Genomic DNA, 17,879 nt, shown 5'->3' on the forward strand with positions numbered 1-17,879 from the left:
ACGATTTGTTACTAAGATAAAGTACTAGTATTTTGTCTAATTTATTTATTTAAAACTGATTTTACAGTCGTAAATCCATTACTGTAATGCGTCCATGAAAACATTTTATGTTTTCACCTCAATAAAGCGTTATAAATAAACGTTCCCGTCAGGGGGGACATTTCACGCGGGGCGGCTATTTTTCGGCACAACACCGGTCCCTGTGACGCGAATGCCAAATGTAAACTTTATTTTGAAGTCCAAACCCAGAGGAGGCAATACCGGAAGTGACTATGTGACATGTTGCTAGTCTACCGCTAATGGCTCCCGAAAGATAGAGCCCGACTCTGAAGATGGCCGGGGTGTTTGAGGTAGAGGTGGATGGGGCAGAGCACGACCATGGGTTGGAGCATCACGATAAGCCAATGCAGGTGGGTGTGACGTTTAAAACACTTAGCAGGTGTAGTGGATCGAGTTCCTTGAGCGGTAGTTGCTAACACGTTAACGCCGAGTTAGCTTCTACTACCAGGTTTAGCCCAACGTCAGCACTCGTACCCTCTGTTAAGCTCTCTGCTTAACAGAATGAGGTGATTGATCTTCCCTGCTGTCTTCATCACCTTAAACCATTGGCTTTCAGGTGACAAAACATTTTACTTCACAAAGTACAAGTCAACAGTACAGTTTTTAGGCTAGCTCGTTGGCAGGTTTTTCCTGGCTGTCTGTTGTCCTATGATTGAAGTAGGTCATTTTTACTTAGAAAAACTGTTTTTAAATTCACAATTGAGTGCACACAATGCAAAAATAGAATGCCCACAAAACCTAATTTGTGACCTTTAGGCATACAGATGACATGGTCGATGAGGGTCAAAGGTAATGTGATTTAATGACTTATCTAAGGTGTGGCCATTGGTCTCTATTATCCGAAATTAGCTTACGTCCAACATGAGTACCACGAAAAACACGCAGACGCGTATCACGCCCACTTTTGTGTTTTCAAGGGAGGCAGCACTGCGTGGAAAATGTATTCTATTTTGACAAACTACACAGTGGAAAAATACCGTTTCATTTAAAAATGTCATATGATTGCCACAATATTTGAGATTATTTCCCTAAACACTGCCAGCGGTTCAAAGAAAATTGAACACTGTACTTTTCAGAATACAGTAATTAGGAGTGTGACAAAATATCAAAATGGTGATATATTGTGATACTTTGCATCCCAAAAGTTGATCTACTAGTATATGCTCCTGCCAAGAATCGATATATTATTTTAAAAAGGTGTCACTGTTTAAAATAAATAAATAAAGAAGGGCTGCAGCTATCGAATATTTTAGTAAGTGAGTATTCTGCTAAAAATTCCATCGATTAATCGAGTGATTGGATAATACATTTTTTAAGGTAAAGAGCAATAATAAATATACAGTGGTCCCTCTACATACGACATTGATTCGTTCCAGAACCGTGTTTGTAAGTCGAAATTGTCGTGTTTTGAGCAGGATTTTCCCATAAGAATAAATTATAATTTCATTAATTCGTTCACAGCCCGAAAACCTACACTAAATACTTAATAAATACTGCTGGTACAATTACAAATGGCAATTACACATAGCAAAACAAATCTATTATCAATAAAACCAGTAATAATAAAATAATAATAATAATTCCAATAATAATAATAATTCCTGTAATAATGTTACGAATCAGGTTCTAATGTGACGGATGCGTTTTGCATGCTTTACCTGAGCGCACCGCATCGCTGACAGAGAAAGTGAGAGAGGTAGGGAAGGGTATGGAGGTAGATTTGTGTCTTTATTATTCAATCAAAAAAAAAGTTGCTTTGATCAAATAAAAAGTAGCTTCAATCAAAATATATACTTTCAATCGAAGAAAACGTCACTTCAATCAAAAAAAATGTGTTTGAATACAAAAATAGATTTGAAACTCAAAAAAATATATTTGAAAACTATTTTTCTTTGATTGAATTTTATTTTTTTGATCAAAATCAAGTTTTTTTTAATTGAAACACCATTTTTGATTGAAGTCATGTAATTTTCCGTTTGGACCACATTTTGGCTAGGACATTTGTGTCTTTATTATTCAATCAAAAAATAAATTGCTTCAAACAAAAAATATATATATTTTCAAAAGAAAAATCACTTCAATCAATTTTTTTTTTAAATCAATCGTAGAAAAAAAGGTTTGAATGTGAAAAAATATTTGAGACTCAGAAATTCACATTTGAACACTTTATTTTTCATTCAAACTGTTTTCTTTGATTGAAGCAATCCTTTTTGTGTTTGAGCCATATTAGGGGTAGGACATTTGTGTCAAAATCATTCAATCGCAATAAAAGTTGCTTTAATCAAAAAACTATTTTTAATGAAAGAAAAAAATCATTTGCAAAAACTTTTTTTTTTAAAATATATTTTTTATTTGAAATATATATATATATATTTTTTTATTGAAATGTCACTTTTTTTGAAAAGCAAAAAGTTTTAAACTTATTTTTTTCAAAGTGGAAAAAGTTTTGAACACACTTTTTTTTTTTGAAGTGGAAAAAGTTTTGAAGGCACTTTTTTTCGATTGAATCATTTTGACACAAAGATTCTCCTTCAACGCTAGTTCCGGTGTGTTTGATTGGCAGGTAGCTGAGCCAATGACATAAAAGTATGAAGCAAGCATAATGGCCACCAGGGCTCCATCCAGCCATCGGAGTCTGTTGGAGTCTAAGCCGAATATAGGGCACCGGTACGGGCGTGTGACATCGGCATTTCACCGGAGTACCCGCAAAGGTACGGTGCCCTGTCGTGGCACACTGGTCGGACCCCGATATCACCCCCCAGGCGCGGAGGCCGGCTGTCGAGTGGACGCCCCGCGAATGACACGGCACTCATTCAAAGCTGAAGCGATGGGGCTGCCGGCGTGGATGCCGGCGACTCGCCGGTAGTCCACTCGCTTACTGGGCAGGCTAGTGTCGGGCCACTCGCCGACCACTCCCGTACCGGCGCGTCGCGGACACTCCGGTTGGAACCAATTGCCAACCGTCACGTCAGGGCAGCGGGTGAAGTTCGCCGTGTTAAATCACATTAAGCAACAGGGCACCGTACTCCGGTGAAATGCCGATGTCACACGCCCGTACCGGTGCCCTATATTCGGCTTAGACTCCAACAGACTCCGATAGCTGGATGGAGCCCTGGTGGCCATTATGCTTGCTTCATACTTTTATGTCATTGGCTCAGCTACCTGCCAATCAAACATACCTAACTAGCGTTGAAGGAGAATCTTTGTGTCAAAATGATTCAATCGAAAAAAAGTGCCTTCAAAACTTTTTCCACTTCAAAAAAAAAAAGTGTGTTCAAAACTTTTTCCACTTTGAAAAAAATAAGTTTAAAACTTTTTGCTTTTCAAAAAAAGTGACACTTCAATAAAAAAATATATATTTCAAATAAAAAATATATTAAAAAAAAAAAAAAGTTTTTGCAAATGATTTTTTTCTTTGATTAAAAATAGTTTTTTGATTAACGCAACTTTTATTGCGATTGAATGATTTTGACACAAATGTCCTACCCCTAATATGGCTCAAACACAAAAAGGATTGCTTCAATCAAAGAAAACAGTTTGAATGAAAAATAAAGTGTTCAAAGGCGAATTTCTGAGTCTCAAATATTTTTTTCACATTCAAACCTTTTTTTCTACGATTGATTTTAAAAAAAAAAAATTGATTGAAGTGATTTTTCTTTTGAAAATATATATTTTTTTGTTTGAAGCAATTTATTTTTTGATTGAATAATAAGACACAAATGTCCTAGCCAAAATGTGGTCCAAACGGAAAATTACATGACTTCAATCAAAAATGGTGTTTCAATTTAAAAAAACTTGACTTTGATCAAAAAAATAAAATTCAATCAAAGAAAAAGTTTTCAAATATATTTTTTTGAGTTTCAAATTTATTTTTGCATTCAAACACATTTATTTTGATTGAAGTGACATTTTCTTCGATTGAAAGTATATATTTTGATTGAAGCAACTTTTTATTTGATCGAAGCAACTTTTTTTTTGGATTGAATAATAAAGACACAAATCTACCTCCATAGAAGGGTTTGTACTTTCTTTTTTAAAGTGCCTACAACAAGAGAAAAAAGTTTTAAATAACATTATTATGTGAATTGGAATCATATTTGGAGACGATTTGACTATATACAACAATTTGGCAAAGCGCAGATGACGAGAAAAGTCTTAATCTGCCGTTTAGCCACGCCTACCATTGTAGGGCTCTAGCGTCCCCAACAGGAGGATGACGTCGGCAGGGTCATGGTTTCATCAAATTCACAATTCAGCCCATTGAGGGGGAATTATTTTAACAGGATATTCTTTTTATCAAAGTATTTGTCCAAACCGGCTCACGTCGGAGGAGCGCGTAGCTGCCACAATGTCAACACGATTATGGCATAAAATAATGCTTTACTACACGGCGAAGGATGTAAACAGTGTGAAAGTGGTGTGCAGTTGTTGTGCAGCTAACATGACAGGATGTGTCTGAGGAGAGCTTTTCTACATGTCAGTCCGTGATCAAACAAGCCGCCGGTCATCGGCCGTGTGTCATTCTTGGTGGACAAGGAGCATGTTAGCCACAAAATGCAAGCCACCTTCGTATTAAAACGTGTGCCATGATCCCAGTATTTGACAAAATAAAAAACTCACTGTTTACTCACTTCCTCGTAAGTCCAAGGATCCCACAGTTGTCGCACACTTCTTTTGGCCGATCTCGGGGTGAACGGGAACTCTCTGAAACCCAAAAAGGCTCACACGCCTCTTCCTGGTGCAGCTACAAAAGCCTACAGCCGTTTGGCTGGCGTGATGCGATAAATAGACAAATTAATCCGCAAAATCAGCTGTTCATTAGCTGTTCGCTGTTCGTCCTAAACCCCCGAAAGTAACTCATTTTCATAGCACGGGATTCAAAAATTGAATATATAAAAATAATTGATAATTGATTGAATTGATAATAATAAATGAATATATAAAACGATTGCTTCCACACACATCCACCTCCATTTCACCACCTGCACTAACCTTCTTGGAACCTGTGTTGATTTCTCTCACAAGAAAATCTGCCATGTGTCCGTCTGAGGTGCTGTCATGTCGTTGTATTTCGAGCATGTCATTGGATGTAGAAACAAATGCTGAGTCAAATTTTACATCGGATGTCGAAAACATCTTGTGTTGAAGCTATCCTACAGTGCCTTGCAAAAGTATTCGGCCCCCTTGAATCTTGCAACCTTTCGCCACATTTCAGGCTTCAAACATAAAGATATGAAATTTAATTTTTTGGTCAAGAATCAGCAACAAGTGGGACACAATCGTGAAGTGGAACAACGTTTATTGGATAATTTAAACTTTTTTAACAAATAAAAAACTGAAAAGTGGGGCGTGCAATATTATTCGGCCCCTTTACTTTCAGTGCAGCAAACTCACTCCAGAAGTTCAGTGAGGATCTCTGAATGATCCAATGTTGTCCTAAATGACCGATGATGATAAATAGAATCCAAATGTGTGTAATCAAGTCTCCGTATAAATGCACCTGCTCTGTGATAGTCTCAGGGTTCTGTTTAAAGTGCAGAGAGCATTATGAAAACCAAGGAACACACCAGGCAGGTCCGAGATACTGTTGTGGAGAAGTTTAAAGCCGGATTTGGATACAAAAAGATTTCCCAAGCTTTAAACATCTCAAGGAGCACTGTGCAAGCCATCATATTGAAATGGAAGGAGCATCAGACCACTGCAAATCTACCAAGACCCGGCCGTCCTTCCAAACTTTCTTCTCAAACAAGGAGAAAACTGATCAGAGATGCAGCCAAGAGGCCCATGATCACTCTGGATGAACTGCAGAGATCTACAGCTGAGGTGGGAGAGTCTGTCCATAGGACAACAATCAGTCGTACACTGCACAAATCTGGCCTTTATGGAAGAGTGGCAAGAAGAAAGCCATTTCTCAAAGATATCCATAAAAAGTCTCGTTTAAAGTTTTCCACAAGCCACCTGGGAGACACACCAAACATGTGGAAGAAGGTGCTCTGGTCAGATGAAACCAAAATTGAACTTTTTGGCCACAATGCAAAACGATATGTTTGGCGTAAAAGCAACACCCTGAACACACCATCCCCACTGTCAAACATGGTGGTGGCAGCATCATGGTTTGGGCCTGCTTTTCTTCAGCAGGGACAGGGAAGATGGTTAAAATTGACGGGAAGATCGATGCAGCCAAATACAGGAACATTCTGGAGGAAAACTTGTTGGTATCTGCACAAGACCTGAGACTGGGACGGAGATTTATCTTCCAACAGGACAATGATCCAAAACATAAAGCCAAATCTACAATGGAATGGTTAAAAAATAAACGTATCCAGGTGTTAGAATGGCCAAGTCAAAGTCCAGACCTGAATCCAATCGAGAATCTGTGGAAAGAGCTGAAGACTGCTGTTCACAAACACTCTCCATCCAACCTCACTGAGCTCGAGCTGTTTTGCAAGGAAGAATGGGCAAGAATGTCAGTCTCTCGATGTGCAAAACTGATAGAAACATACCCCAAGCGACTTGCAGCTGTAATTGGAGCAAAAGGTGGCGCTACAAAGTATTAACGCAAGGGGGCCGAATAATATTGCACGCCCCACTTTTCAGTTTTTTATTTGTTAAAAAAGTTAAAATTATCCAATAAATTTTGTTCCACTTCACGATTGTGTCCCACTTGTTGTTGATTCTTGACAAAAAATTAAAATTTTTTATCTTTATGTTTGAAGCCTGAAATGTGGCGAAAGGTTGCAAGGTTCAAGGGGGCCGAATACTTTTGCAAGGCACTGTATGTCGAGGTAACACTGTATGTGAGAAAACGACATTTCACCTAATATTGAACCGTTTTTAGACAAACAATGTCTTTACTTTAGATGTACATTGTTGAAAACAGCCAACAATTGCATCTCAGATGTGACTAGAAAAAAAAAGTTTTCACTCAAAAAACCTAAGATCTTATAAAAAAAAATTGATTTCTTGCCTAAAAATGTCATTACGCTTGATAACACACATCACTTGAAAGTTAGGTGATTTTCCCACGTGTTTCTATTGAATTTCCATTTGTGTCGAGCAATTTTTAAGTTCAAGTTAAGTTTTAAGTTAGTCTAAACTGTAAATCCTGATAGGATTTTGAGTTTTTGCAGTGTTCAAAATAAATGTTTGATACCTAATGTATAAGAGCACATTAGGCACCAGTGCTACTTGGTGTTTTATCCATCAATGACTACAGAGCTAAAATTGACAGTTAGCTTTATGTTTTTATTTGACAACTTCATCCCTCTACAGTGTTGTTTTTACAGATTAAATAAAGCGACAGTAGTCGTAATTAATTGAAACCTAGCCCTCCGCACGGCTAACATTACGTTAGGAAGGTACAGTAACGTTAATCTTATTTATTAGCGTTCCTTTAACTTAATTTTTACCTTCTCAGGTATCGCTCTTCTGCTCTCGGAGTAAACAGGGTGCCTTAAAAGTAGTCCTGGCCAAATGTCATGCTTATAGCAGGCAAAATTAAACGATTCCTCAAGACAGAGTGAATTCCTCGATCAATTTTTTAAATCGCATAACTCGAATTATTCGAGTAATCGTTTCAGTTTTATATGAAAAAAACAACAACAACAACAACAAAAAACAATTTGCGACCAAAATATTCCGCTAGAATAGTGTCTCTGTTAACTCAATGGCTGCCTTTGAGTAACTTGACGTCCAATCTATTTGGACTGGACTGGACTTGAAACCACAGCATTCGGAGCCAGTCTTTGTGATTTTGGGGTTTTCTTACAGGTCGCTTCCTGTTCATTTTAGGGCATTTACAGGTCACCTCTTGTTGAATTTGAGTCATTCCCTATTCATTTGTGGAGATTCCCGTGTCACTTCCTGTTCTGTAGCCCAAAATAAACTGGAAGAGACACATAAATGCCCCGAAATCAACAGAAAGTGACTGAAAATCAACAGCAAATTCCCTGAAATGCCCCAAAATTCAATTCATTCGTTGTCATTGACCGCCGTAAACGTCCAATCCGTTTGAAGTGGGAGGGATGGCAGCGAATGCATGTTCGTCCGCTGCCATCCCTCCCACTTCAAACGGATTGGAAGTCTACGAGTGATACTCTTTCCAATTACCGTTTTCACTGCTCAAGTCTCGGCAATTATTATAATTTTGTCTCTCCTTGTTTACAGTTTGACTTGTCGAAGCTCACGCCTGAAGAGAAGTGGAGGTTTGTGGCTTGTCAACGATAATTCTTGTAATCCAAATAAAAGAGCTGTAATATCGAGTTCCACTGTATTATAATTTGCCCTTGGGAGACTAATGACCTAAATGACAAATATGTTTAAAAAGTAGATATTTGCCTGAGTAGATATTAATTGAGAAAGTTTTATTTATCTTACGTTCTGCATGTTTTTCCAACAGAGTGGAACACGCCAAGATGCACGCCAAACACAAAGGCCACGAGGCCATGCACGCCGAGATGGTGCTGATCCTCATCGTCACGCTAGTCATCGCCCAGCTCGTCCTCGTGCAGTGGAAACAGAGACACCCCAAATCTTACAATGTGAGAAATGACACAACATCCTATGTTTAAAAAGAATTGATAACTGGGTAGCATTTATTGGATTAAGAATTTTTGCTATCATTTAGAATTTGATCATTGTGAGACATGTACAGCCCAAGTATTGTGCTGTACTAAGACAATGTTGACATTGAGTCAACAAGCTGCAGAGGGCACATTAAATTGAGGACCAACCAGTTTGCTGCTGGTTATATCTGCAGAATGTCCAATTATTTGTGTGGGTACACTGGAACCACTATGTTGAGCATGCACTGTTCTGGAAACCTCACTGGCCTCTTTTTATGTTTTTTGTCAGATAATGAAATGGAAATAAAACAGGGTCCTTAGTTTGTGATTTTTAACTGTAACAAACAGTGCTCAGTGGACCAGTTTGAACAGCAGTTAGGCTGTTTGTTACATTGCGTGCTCAGGTACTGGTTTCCTTCGTTTTTATTTCACCTTTTTATAATTTAAATTTTTTTTTCAGACAAAAATGTGTATTGCGTATATATTAGGACTGTCAAACAAATACAAATTTTAATCGAGTTAATGACAGCTTATAAATGAATTAATTGTAATTAATCGCAATTCAAACCATCTATAAAATATGCCATATTTTTCTGTAAATTATTGTTGGAATGAAAAGATAAGACACAAGACGGATATATACATTCAACATACGGTACATAAGTACTGTATTTGTTTATTATAACAATAAATCAACAAGATGGCATTAACATTATTAACATTCTCTTAAAGCGATCCATGGATAGAAAGACTTGTAGTTCTTAAAAGATAAATGTTAGAACAAGTTATAGAAATTTTATATTAAAACCCCTCTGAATGTTTTCGTTTCATTAAAATTTGTAAAATTTTCAATCAAAAAGTAAACTAGTAGCTCGCCATTGCTGATACCAATAATTACACCATGCTCACTCATGGTGTAACACATAAAATCAGTTGGACCCAAGCGCCAGCAGAGGGCGCCAAACACCAAAAAACAAGTAACAAGCTAACATTACACTGCTGTCATTTTAATCTGTTTGAGCGGGGGCATGTGCGTTAATTGCGTCAAATATTTTAACGTGATTAATTTAAAAAAATAATTACCGCCAGTTAACGCGATAATTTTGACAGCCCTAGTATATATCATATGATACTGTCATGCATTCCCTGCCATTGACAGCAAAAGACCTCAAATCCATTTGAACTGTTGTCAGTGACAATATAGACTTCATAATATATTGACAGGGCGTGGGGCCGATTCATTGGGGGCCTATCGCCGTCGAGCTGACCAAGTGGAATCACAGACAAAGAGCTTTTTACGTTGGAAATTCTTGTGAATAAATGCTTGAATTCCTGAAATTTTTATAGATAGAAACATAAAACAGTCTCGATTCTTGGTTAAAAGCAACAAAACGGGCAGTTAGCATTTATTTTTTATGTAAATATGTGGAATGTGATGCGAGTCTTTTAGCCAATGTGGCACCGCCTTATCATTATTCTTGTGAATAAATTAACTCCAGTAATTCGATTAGAAAAACGATTCAAATCAAATTTTGCTGCCAGGAGCATTCATTTAATATAAGTGTTATGGTTTGTTTTGAAAGTGTTTGCATTTAGTTCTATTGAAATGGGTGGATACACTGCCCTCTAGCATTTAAGCTAGCAGACTTAGTATGCTATGTAAGTTAGCCAATTGTTCTTTTGTTGTTTTTTTAGATCCTTTTTTTATTGCTTAGTTTCAGTGTTCTTAGGCTACGTCTTCACTAGGACAGATACTTTTTAAAAACTGTCCACACTACGTTTAAGATGCGTTTATAAACTGCCTGCATTTGCTCAAAAAGGAGCAACCTCGTATGCAACGTCATTGTCCGCGCGGGGTCATCTCTGAACCGGAAGCTCATCATTTTTCGGCGTTGTTTGATGTCTTTACCGAACATATTCAGGGCGTAAGATTTACAAGCTCTTCCAGTTGTGTAAAAAACAGCAAGAAAGCCGCATCTATACCATTCGCCTCCATTGTTTACAATGCTGTAAATGCACACAAAATATGGCAATGGCGCGCTCCATTACATCACTTCCTATTGCTCCGATTATTACACATATACCCCAGCTACATTAGGCGGCGGGTCCGTAGTTTATGAAATTACACGGCCCCCTAGCCCGTATAATAAAATCTCCAGACAAGAGGTTTATTAGTGTAGCCGTCATGCCGTATACTCTTAAAAAATTGAACGTTTGAGGCCATTATCCATTATGTTAGCTCACTGGCTGCCATTGATGGCGCTAGACGTCCCATTCATTTTGACTGGATTGATGGACGTCCAGCGCCGTCAATGGCACTGAAACCAGAGCATTCACAACCAGTGTTTTGTGGGCATTTACAGGTTCCTTCCTGTTGATTTTTGGTCACTTCCTATTAGGGCTGCAGCTATAGATTATTTTAGTAGTCGATTAATCGATGAACTAGGTAGTTCGAATGATCGAGTAATCGGATAAGGAACGTAGAAAATTAAAATACCTAAGCTGAGCCTTAAACAGTATTAAAAAAATAAAAAAATAAATGAGGATCTAAGTACAACAAAAGAACAATTGGCTAACTTCCATAGCAAAAGTCCACTGGCTTAAATGCTATAAAATGCAAACTTTTTTTTACAAAGCTATTAACAAATGGTTCAAACACATATTCCAAAAAAAAAAAACAACGGCTAAATACACCAATAAACTAAATTACGAATGCATTAAAAAAACATTGGCTCAAACAAAAACTTAGCTTATGCTGATCTTAGTAGGGAGCAGCTGGATTCAGCCATGTGAAATGTGTTATGTCATATTCACTGTCGCCACTAGAGGGCAGTGTATCCACTGAAATCAATAAATGCAAACTTTCAAAACAAACCATTACAACGCCACTTTAATTGAACGAATTCTCGAATCAGCAAAATCTAATTTGAATCTGTTTTCTAATCGAATTATTCGAGGTAATCGATTAATTGTTGCAGCACTAAATGCCCCAAAATCAACAGGAATTGATGTCAAATGCCCCAAAATGAACTCACTGACTGCCATTGATGGCCATAGACGCCCAATCTGTTTATACATTCCCACTTCAAATGGATTGCACGTCTACAAGTGATAATTCTAATTCACAGCACAAGGATGAAAAGATCTTGTTTCTCTTACTTGTAAAATATTATAGAATAATTTCCCGACCCATGTATCGATAATAGTTTTATCGCCATATCGTGAGATAGCTATCTTCAGCCTTGTTTCACAAAACATATTGCACTCAATGAGAAACATACTTTTTAGTGCGAGTCTGTTTTGTCTGTCATCCTCCATGGAGGCCATTCAATTTTTAGGTGTGCACTTTGTTGAAATTCAAATTTCTAGTAAATGACTTGTCCATTGTTATTTTTTCTTCTCCCTGCTTTACGTCTGTCAACATGCTGCTGTCTTGTAGCTGGTGACTCTGTTCCAGATGTGGGTAGTTCCTCTCTACTTTACTACCAAACTTCACTGGTGGAGGTTCCTGACCACGTGGTTTATCTTCTCTGTCATCACAGCATATATTACCTACCGTGCCACTCGCAAGCCTCTGGCCTGCACAACGCCAAGGTAAAATGCAACTTTACGCGTCGACTAGTTGAAAATACAATGTTGTCGCTAAACAATGTTGCCTTTTGGTCTGCGGCAGATTGGTGTACAAATGGTTCCTCCTCCTCTACAAGATTAGCTATGGCACCGGGATAGTTGGCTACACGGTTGTCATGTTTACTCTTTTTGGTATCAATCTTATATTCAGGTATGTCCTGAAAAATAACCATAAACACTGTTTAAATGATATTCCTTGCAGGGCTGGCCAATAGATGTTACTGTTCGGTACTTTTGTTGGTACCCTGAAAATAATATTGGTTAGTTTGTTGGGTTAGTCTTTATCATACAATGCTAAAAACACAGTTTTTCACTTTTTTTCCCAGGATAAAGCCAGAAGATGCAATGGACTTTGGTGTGTCTCTGCTATTTTACGGGCTGTACTACGGTGTTCTTGGAAGGGACTTTGCAGAGATGTGTGCTGACTTCATGGCGTCAACAGTCGGTGTAAGAAACTCACTTATTTTGCTCATTGTTGATGTAATGACTGAGGCTCCAAATGTAGAGTTGTCTGATATTATCGGCTAGCTGACGATATTGGCTGATTAAAGCGTTTTAAAATGATTTTGGATGTTGTTACAATAAGGTTTCATTAACGGTTTTGGGTCATTATGCATGTTGCTTTCAAATTAAATGTAGAAACCTTCTGCCTTCGAACAAAGGCAGATTACAGCTTAGTACAGTAGTTACATTTATTGTCAACAGGATGTGTTCAATTTAAGATGCTCTGGATTTGTTATGTCTGGAGACCATTTGTATTCATGGTGCAAAAATGCAATGAACAATAAATGATTGAAAAATAATGAATTATTAATTCATCATATATAACGACTGCGTTACCATACAGAAATGGTCACTAAGAAAACTATAAAAGTTAAAAAAAAAAAAAAAAAAAAAAAATTAGTGCAAAAGGCCAGCAAAATGCATTTTGGGAATTGTCATTGCATTGGCATATCCTATGATTAGCCACGTTTACATGCTGACTTTTATTCATACCGATTCAAATCATTCCGAATGGAAATTTCAGATCAGCTGTTTACATGTCACTTCATCTATTCCGATCCAGCGTTTACATGTGTCTGCCTTTATTCTGAAAGGACGTTTGACAACTGCCGTCTGACATGCGCAGATTAATCAAAACAAAGCGTCACGTTGCAAAACATGGCGATCGATCGTCAGATCAGCCGCTGTTTTAACTTTTCGAGTGGAAACAAAACTTAAGAATGACACGCCGTTCATTTAAAAAGTTGTGTGGGTGCACTGTGCGTGTGCTTGGAAGCCATGTTGCAAGTGACGTTACTTACGTCACCAAGTGACGTCACCACGTCAGTACGGAGCATGTGCAGAAAGAACGCAACCAGACACCATTCCGCTTCCCTGTTTACATGATATAATTTTACTTCTAATTGGTTTGGGAAAAGGAATATTCCACCCCTGTGAAACGGAATGAAATTCCATTCGGTTTGGGCCTGTTCATTCCGAATGAGGTGTTTATATGGAACACATTTATTCGTTTTGAACAAATATTCCGATTGTAATTGGAATATTTGGCTCCATGTAAACGTGGCAATTGTCTGCCTGTATTTTTGATGATTTGGTTGCCCCCTAGTGGCTGTTTGGGGTAACTAGTGTAAACGTGATTTAATTGAGAATGGTTTCTTTTATTTAATAATGGACATTTGGACATTTCAGTTGAAGTTGGTCTCTTATTTTTCACAAAATGTTTATTTTATTTGGAAAACCTTGAAGTTGTTACATTTAGCATTATTAACTCTATACAGTTTGAGCTTTTCCCCCCAAATGTTTTCCTTTTTTTAATCTCATAACTTGTTGAAGTTGAAGAATTTCAAATGCCAAAAATATGGAAAATCACACACAAATCTTGATTACTGATAAACTATAAATGTCAGTAAGTTTTTGACAACTGATCATAAAATTGTAACATCTTGGCTTTAATATGTCATATTGCGCATCGAGGTTGAGCAAATGAGCAGGGAGTAATTTACATTCCAAAAATAGCAATTTTTGAAAATAGTTTGTAAACAATAGACATTATTGTCATTAAACTTGAAAAATGACATTTTATATTCATTTCAATGAAATGAAACTTCATCTACGTCTGTTCATCCCCGGTTCCTCTTCCTCTGAATCCATGTCCCCTCTTTCTGGACACTCCTCCTTCGTCTGAATAATTTACTGCTTGTGCTCGCCTTCTACGGACTGGATGGTCTTCTCCTGGCGTTCCACATCTTCTTCTACCCCTGCCTGGTCGTTGAGATGCGATATTTCCAATATAATTGTGATCAAAATTGATTATTCCAGCAGAGAGAGGATATAAAACTTTGCGGATGCAAAGTGGCGGCAACTGAGGTGGACTGAATGGATTTTTCTAAACGGCTCAGCAAAACTCGTTTAGTTACGATGCAACAGTGCTTCCATCTGGTGTTGAATGAAAGAGATACGTCTATACAGTCAAAAAATTACGTCTTTAAGTCAAGTACAGCAGACGTTATGGCTCAGAGAAATCAAGGGGGCACCAGCGTCCCTATTTGTACAGCGCGGAGTGTATAGGGTTAAAGTATCCAGTGTGGCATCACAATACAAATAGCAGCAACGCGTTAAGTGCACGACCGCATATATCTGTATCGGTTTGATATCGGATTTTTGGAGTTGGACAATATCGGGATATCAGTTAAGAAGTCCTTATCGGACAACTCTATCCAAAAGTGATGGTTTTTCTTTTGTCCCTTTCTTTTGTAGTATTACAGTGCGTCGGGAATGCCAACCAAGCATTTGTCCGATAATATCTGCGCCGTATGTGGTCAAGCTATCCTTGTTGACGTCAGTGAAGAAGGCATCATAGAGAACACATACAGATTATCATGCAACCATGTGTATCCTTTATTCTTAATGTTTAAATTTGAATTTGAATGCTGTTTATAAGCTGTGAACAACAGAGAACTGAAGTTTTTTGTTTTATTAGGAGGCGGGGTCTAATAGATAAACAAGTTTTTTTTTGTAATCACTGATTTTGACGTATTGTTTTTTTTTTTTTTTTTTTTTTTACTGCTGACTAATTTCCATGAAATTGTTGTAATTGTTCTGAACTGGAAACAATCTGTGTACTTGTTGACCTTTTGTTACATCAATTGGTTCATTTATTTTAATCACCTTACTTCCTCTACAATTTACTGCCTAGACCACATGCAAGCATAAGTGTTTCTAAGGTCAGACATTCTGTGTGTTCCTTGTTTTGAAAATGTGTGCTCATGTGATTTTTTTTTTTTCAAGTAATACACATGGTATTACTGGATTCTGACTGTCAGGGATTGCTCAATAAGGAAAGAGCTCCGGTATTTCTCTTCAAATGCTAAGCAGGTTATTGGCATACATGGTTTCAAGATCAGAAAGACTCATGTCTCCCAGTTACAATTTTCACTGAAACTTTTTATTGTTTTTTTTTTTATTTTATTTTTATCATGCTGTTAACAATTCCATTCCCTTTAAGAGTCTGATTTGCCTTAACTTCACAACTAGTTTCCATGAGTTCTGCATAAGAGGTTGGTGCATCGTCGGAAAGAAGCAGATGTGCCCGTACTGCAAGGAGAAAGTGGACCTGAAGCGAATGTTCAGTAACCCGTATCCTTTTGTCAAATATACTTAACAAGCAGTATGGCCCCGCATTGCTTGGGTGAAAAAGTGAAAAATGGCACTTCGATTGGTATTCCACGCTAAATGGAGGACTACAGAGATCAAAACACTCCCAGACACATAACGTACAACTGTGTAAAATTTCAACAAAATCCGCCCAGCTGTTTTGGCGTCCATAAAACACAAAACACAATGACAACCACATAGACAAACTCTGCTTTTATTGAGATAAGATATCCATCCAAAAGGAATCCTTTGGTAATATTTTGGAAAATTGTACTTTTTAAAAAAATCTTTAAATCCAGCATCTACTTTTTTTTCTTTTTAAATGAAGCGTCTTGTGGAGTATTAAAAGCCGCAACGTTTGATCACAGCACATTTGAAACCGTAAAGTTTGAAAGTCAACTGCGACATTGCAATCGTAAGAGACACGTCTTTTGTCCAAAAGATGGCACTATAGTCTCCACAATGAGGTCACATTTTCTATGCTGTTTTTTTCGTTTTGAATTAATTTTCCACACTAAGTGGAGGCCTACAGAACTCAAACCTAAGAACACTCCCAGAAACCTAAAGTACCGTTTTTTTCTGACTACAAGTCACACCTGAGTATGTCGCACCAGTAATGTAAAATTTCTATAACTTGTCCTAACATTTGTCTTTTAAGAACTACTAGTCTTTTCATCCATGGATCGCTTTAACAGAATGTTAAAAATGATAATGCCATCTTGTTGATTCATTGTTATAATACAGTACTTATGTACAGTATGTTGAATGTATATATCCGTCTTGTGTCTCATCTTTCTATTCCAACAATAATTTACAGAAATATATGGCCTATTTTATAGATGGTTTGAATTGCGATTAATTAATTTTTAAGCTGTGATTAACTCGATTAAAAATTGTAGTCATGTGACAGCCCTACTGTGTGTATATACTATATATATATACAAATATATATATATAATGAATTTTATTAGGATCATGGAATCTTCCACTTGGGGAAAATATATACATACAGTATATCCTGTATATACATAATAAAAATATACAGTACTGTGCAAAAGTTTTAGGCAGGTGTCCTGCCTAAAACTTTTGCACAGTACTGTATATATATATATTTTTTTAAATAACCCGATCATTTTCACCCGATTTTGATCCTCCGATAAACGGCCCGATGTCCGATCACGTGATCGGATTGGGTTCATCCCTATCATTTACTTTTGAAACACTACATAACCAATTTGTAGTCCAGTGCAAATCTCAAGATTAAAGTGTAATGCCAGACAACCTACACCTGTGCTTAATGCAGAAAAATGATTCTTGTTTTCCATTTCATAATAGCTCTGTTACACAAAAAGTTCCTCTTCCTTTTTTGTGGCACGAATGTACGCGTTTGACCACAAGAAGAGCTGTACAAATTACTATTTACCTTGAACACCGCCTTACAGCTAATAAACAGGCATCATAAGAGACTATAAGATGACTAAAATACTACTAATTTTTTTTCCTTGACCTAAAATTTTGTAGTTGGGAAAGGCCTCATGTCATGTATGGCCAGCTTTTGGACTGGCTCCGCTACTTGGTGGCCTGGCAGCCTGTTATCATTGGCTTTGTGCAAGGCATCAACTACGTCCTCGGTCTGGAGTGATCGGCAAATGCGGGAAACGGACGGACTGCATCACGGAGAAGAAAAAATTCTCCGATTTAAATAACTGGGAGCCTGGCAATGAACTGAAGCATTCATTCAAAAGTGTCTGTACTTTTTGTATATATTTTTAGGCTTACAATGCCAGGACTAATGTTTCAATTCATTAGTAATTCCAATTTCCTGTTAATTCTCATAATTTGCAGCACACCCTAATTGGTTTTTGCAACTAATGCCCTAGTAAAACTGTTCATAATCATTAGCTGACTACCTTTTACTCATATTTGTTAGCCCACTTTTCATTTTTGTGTTTGATGAAAAAGAATTTA

General features: G+C 37.3%; 1 protein-coding gene across 1 annotated transcript; it reads left to right on the top strand.

Moving 5' to 3' along the window:
* Positions 1-261: 261 nt before the first annotated feature.
* On the top strand, positions 262-17,809 carry rnf121 (ring finger protein 121). The gene is made up of 9 exons (XM_057821576.1): positions 262-410; positions 8,227-8,264; positions 8,459-8,600; positions 12,064-12,218; positions 12,298-12,405; positions 12,581-12,701; positions 15,015-15,148; positions 15,792-15,893; positions 17,433-17,809. The coding sequence occupies exons 1-9, from the start codon at positions 333-335 to the stop codon at positions 17,551-17,553; spliced, it is 999 nt and encodes a 332-aa protein (XP_057677559.1). The 5' UTR covers positions 262-332; the 3' UTR covers positions 17,554-17,809.
* Positions 17,810-17,879: the final 70 nt, after the last annotated feature.

This window comes from Corythoichthys intestinalis, chromosome 18, assembly GCF_030265065.1.
Source record: "Corythoichthys intestinalis isolate RoL2023-P3 chromosome 18, ASM3026506v1, whole genome shotgun sequence".
In the NCBI taxonomy this organism is placed as follows: domain Eukaryota; kingdom Metazoa; phylum Chordata; class Actinopteri; order Syngnathiformes; family Syngnathidae; genus Corythoichthys; species Corythoichthys intestinalis.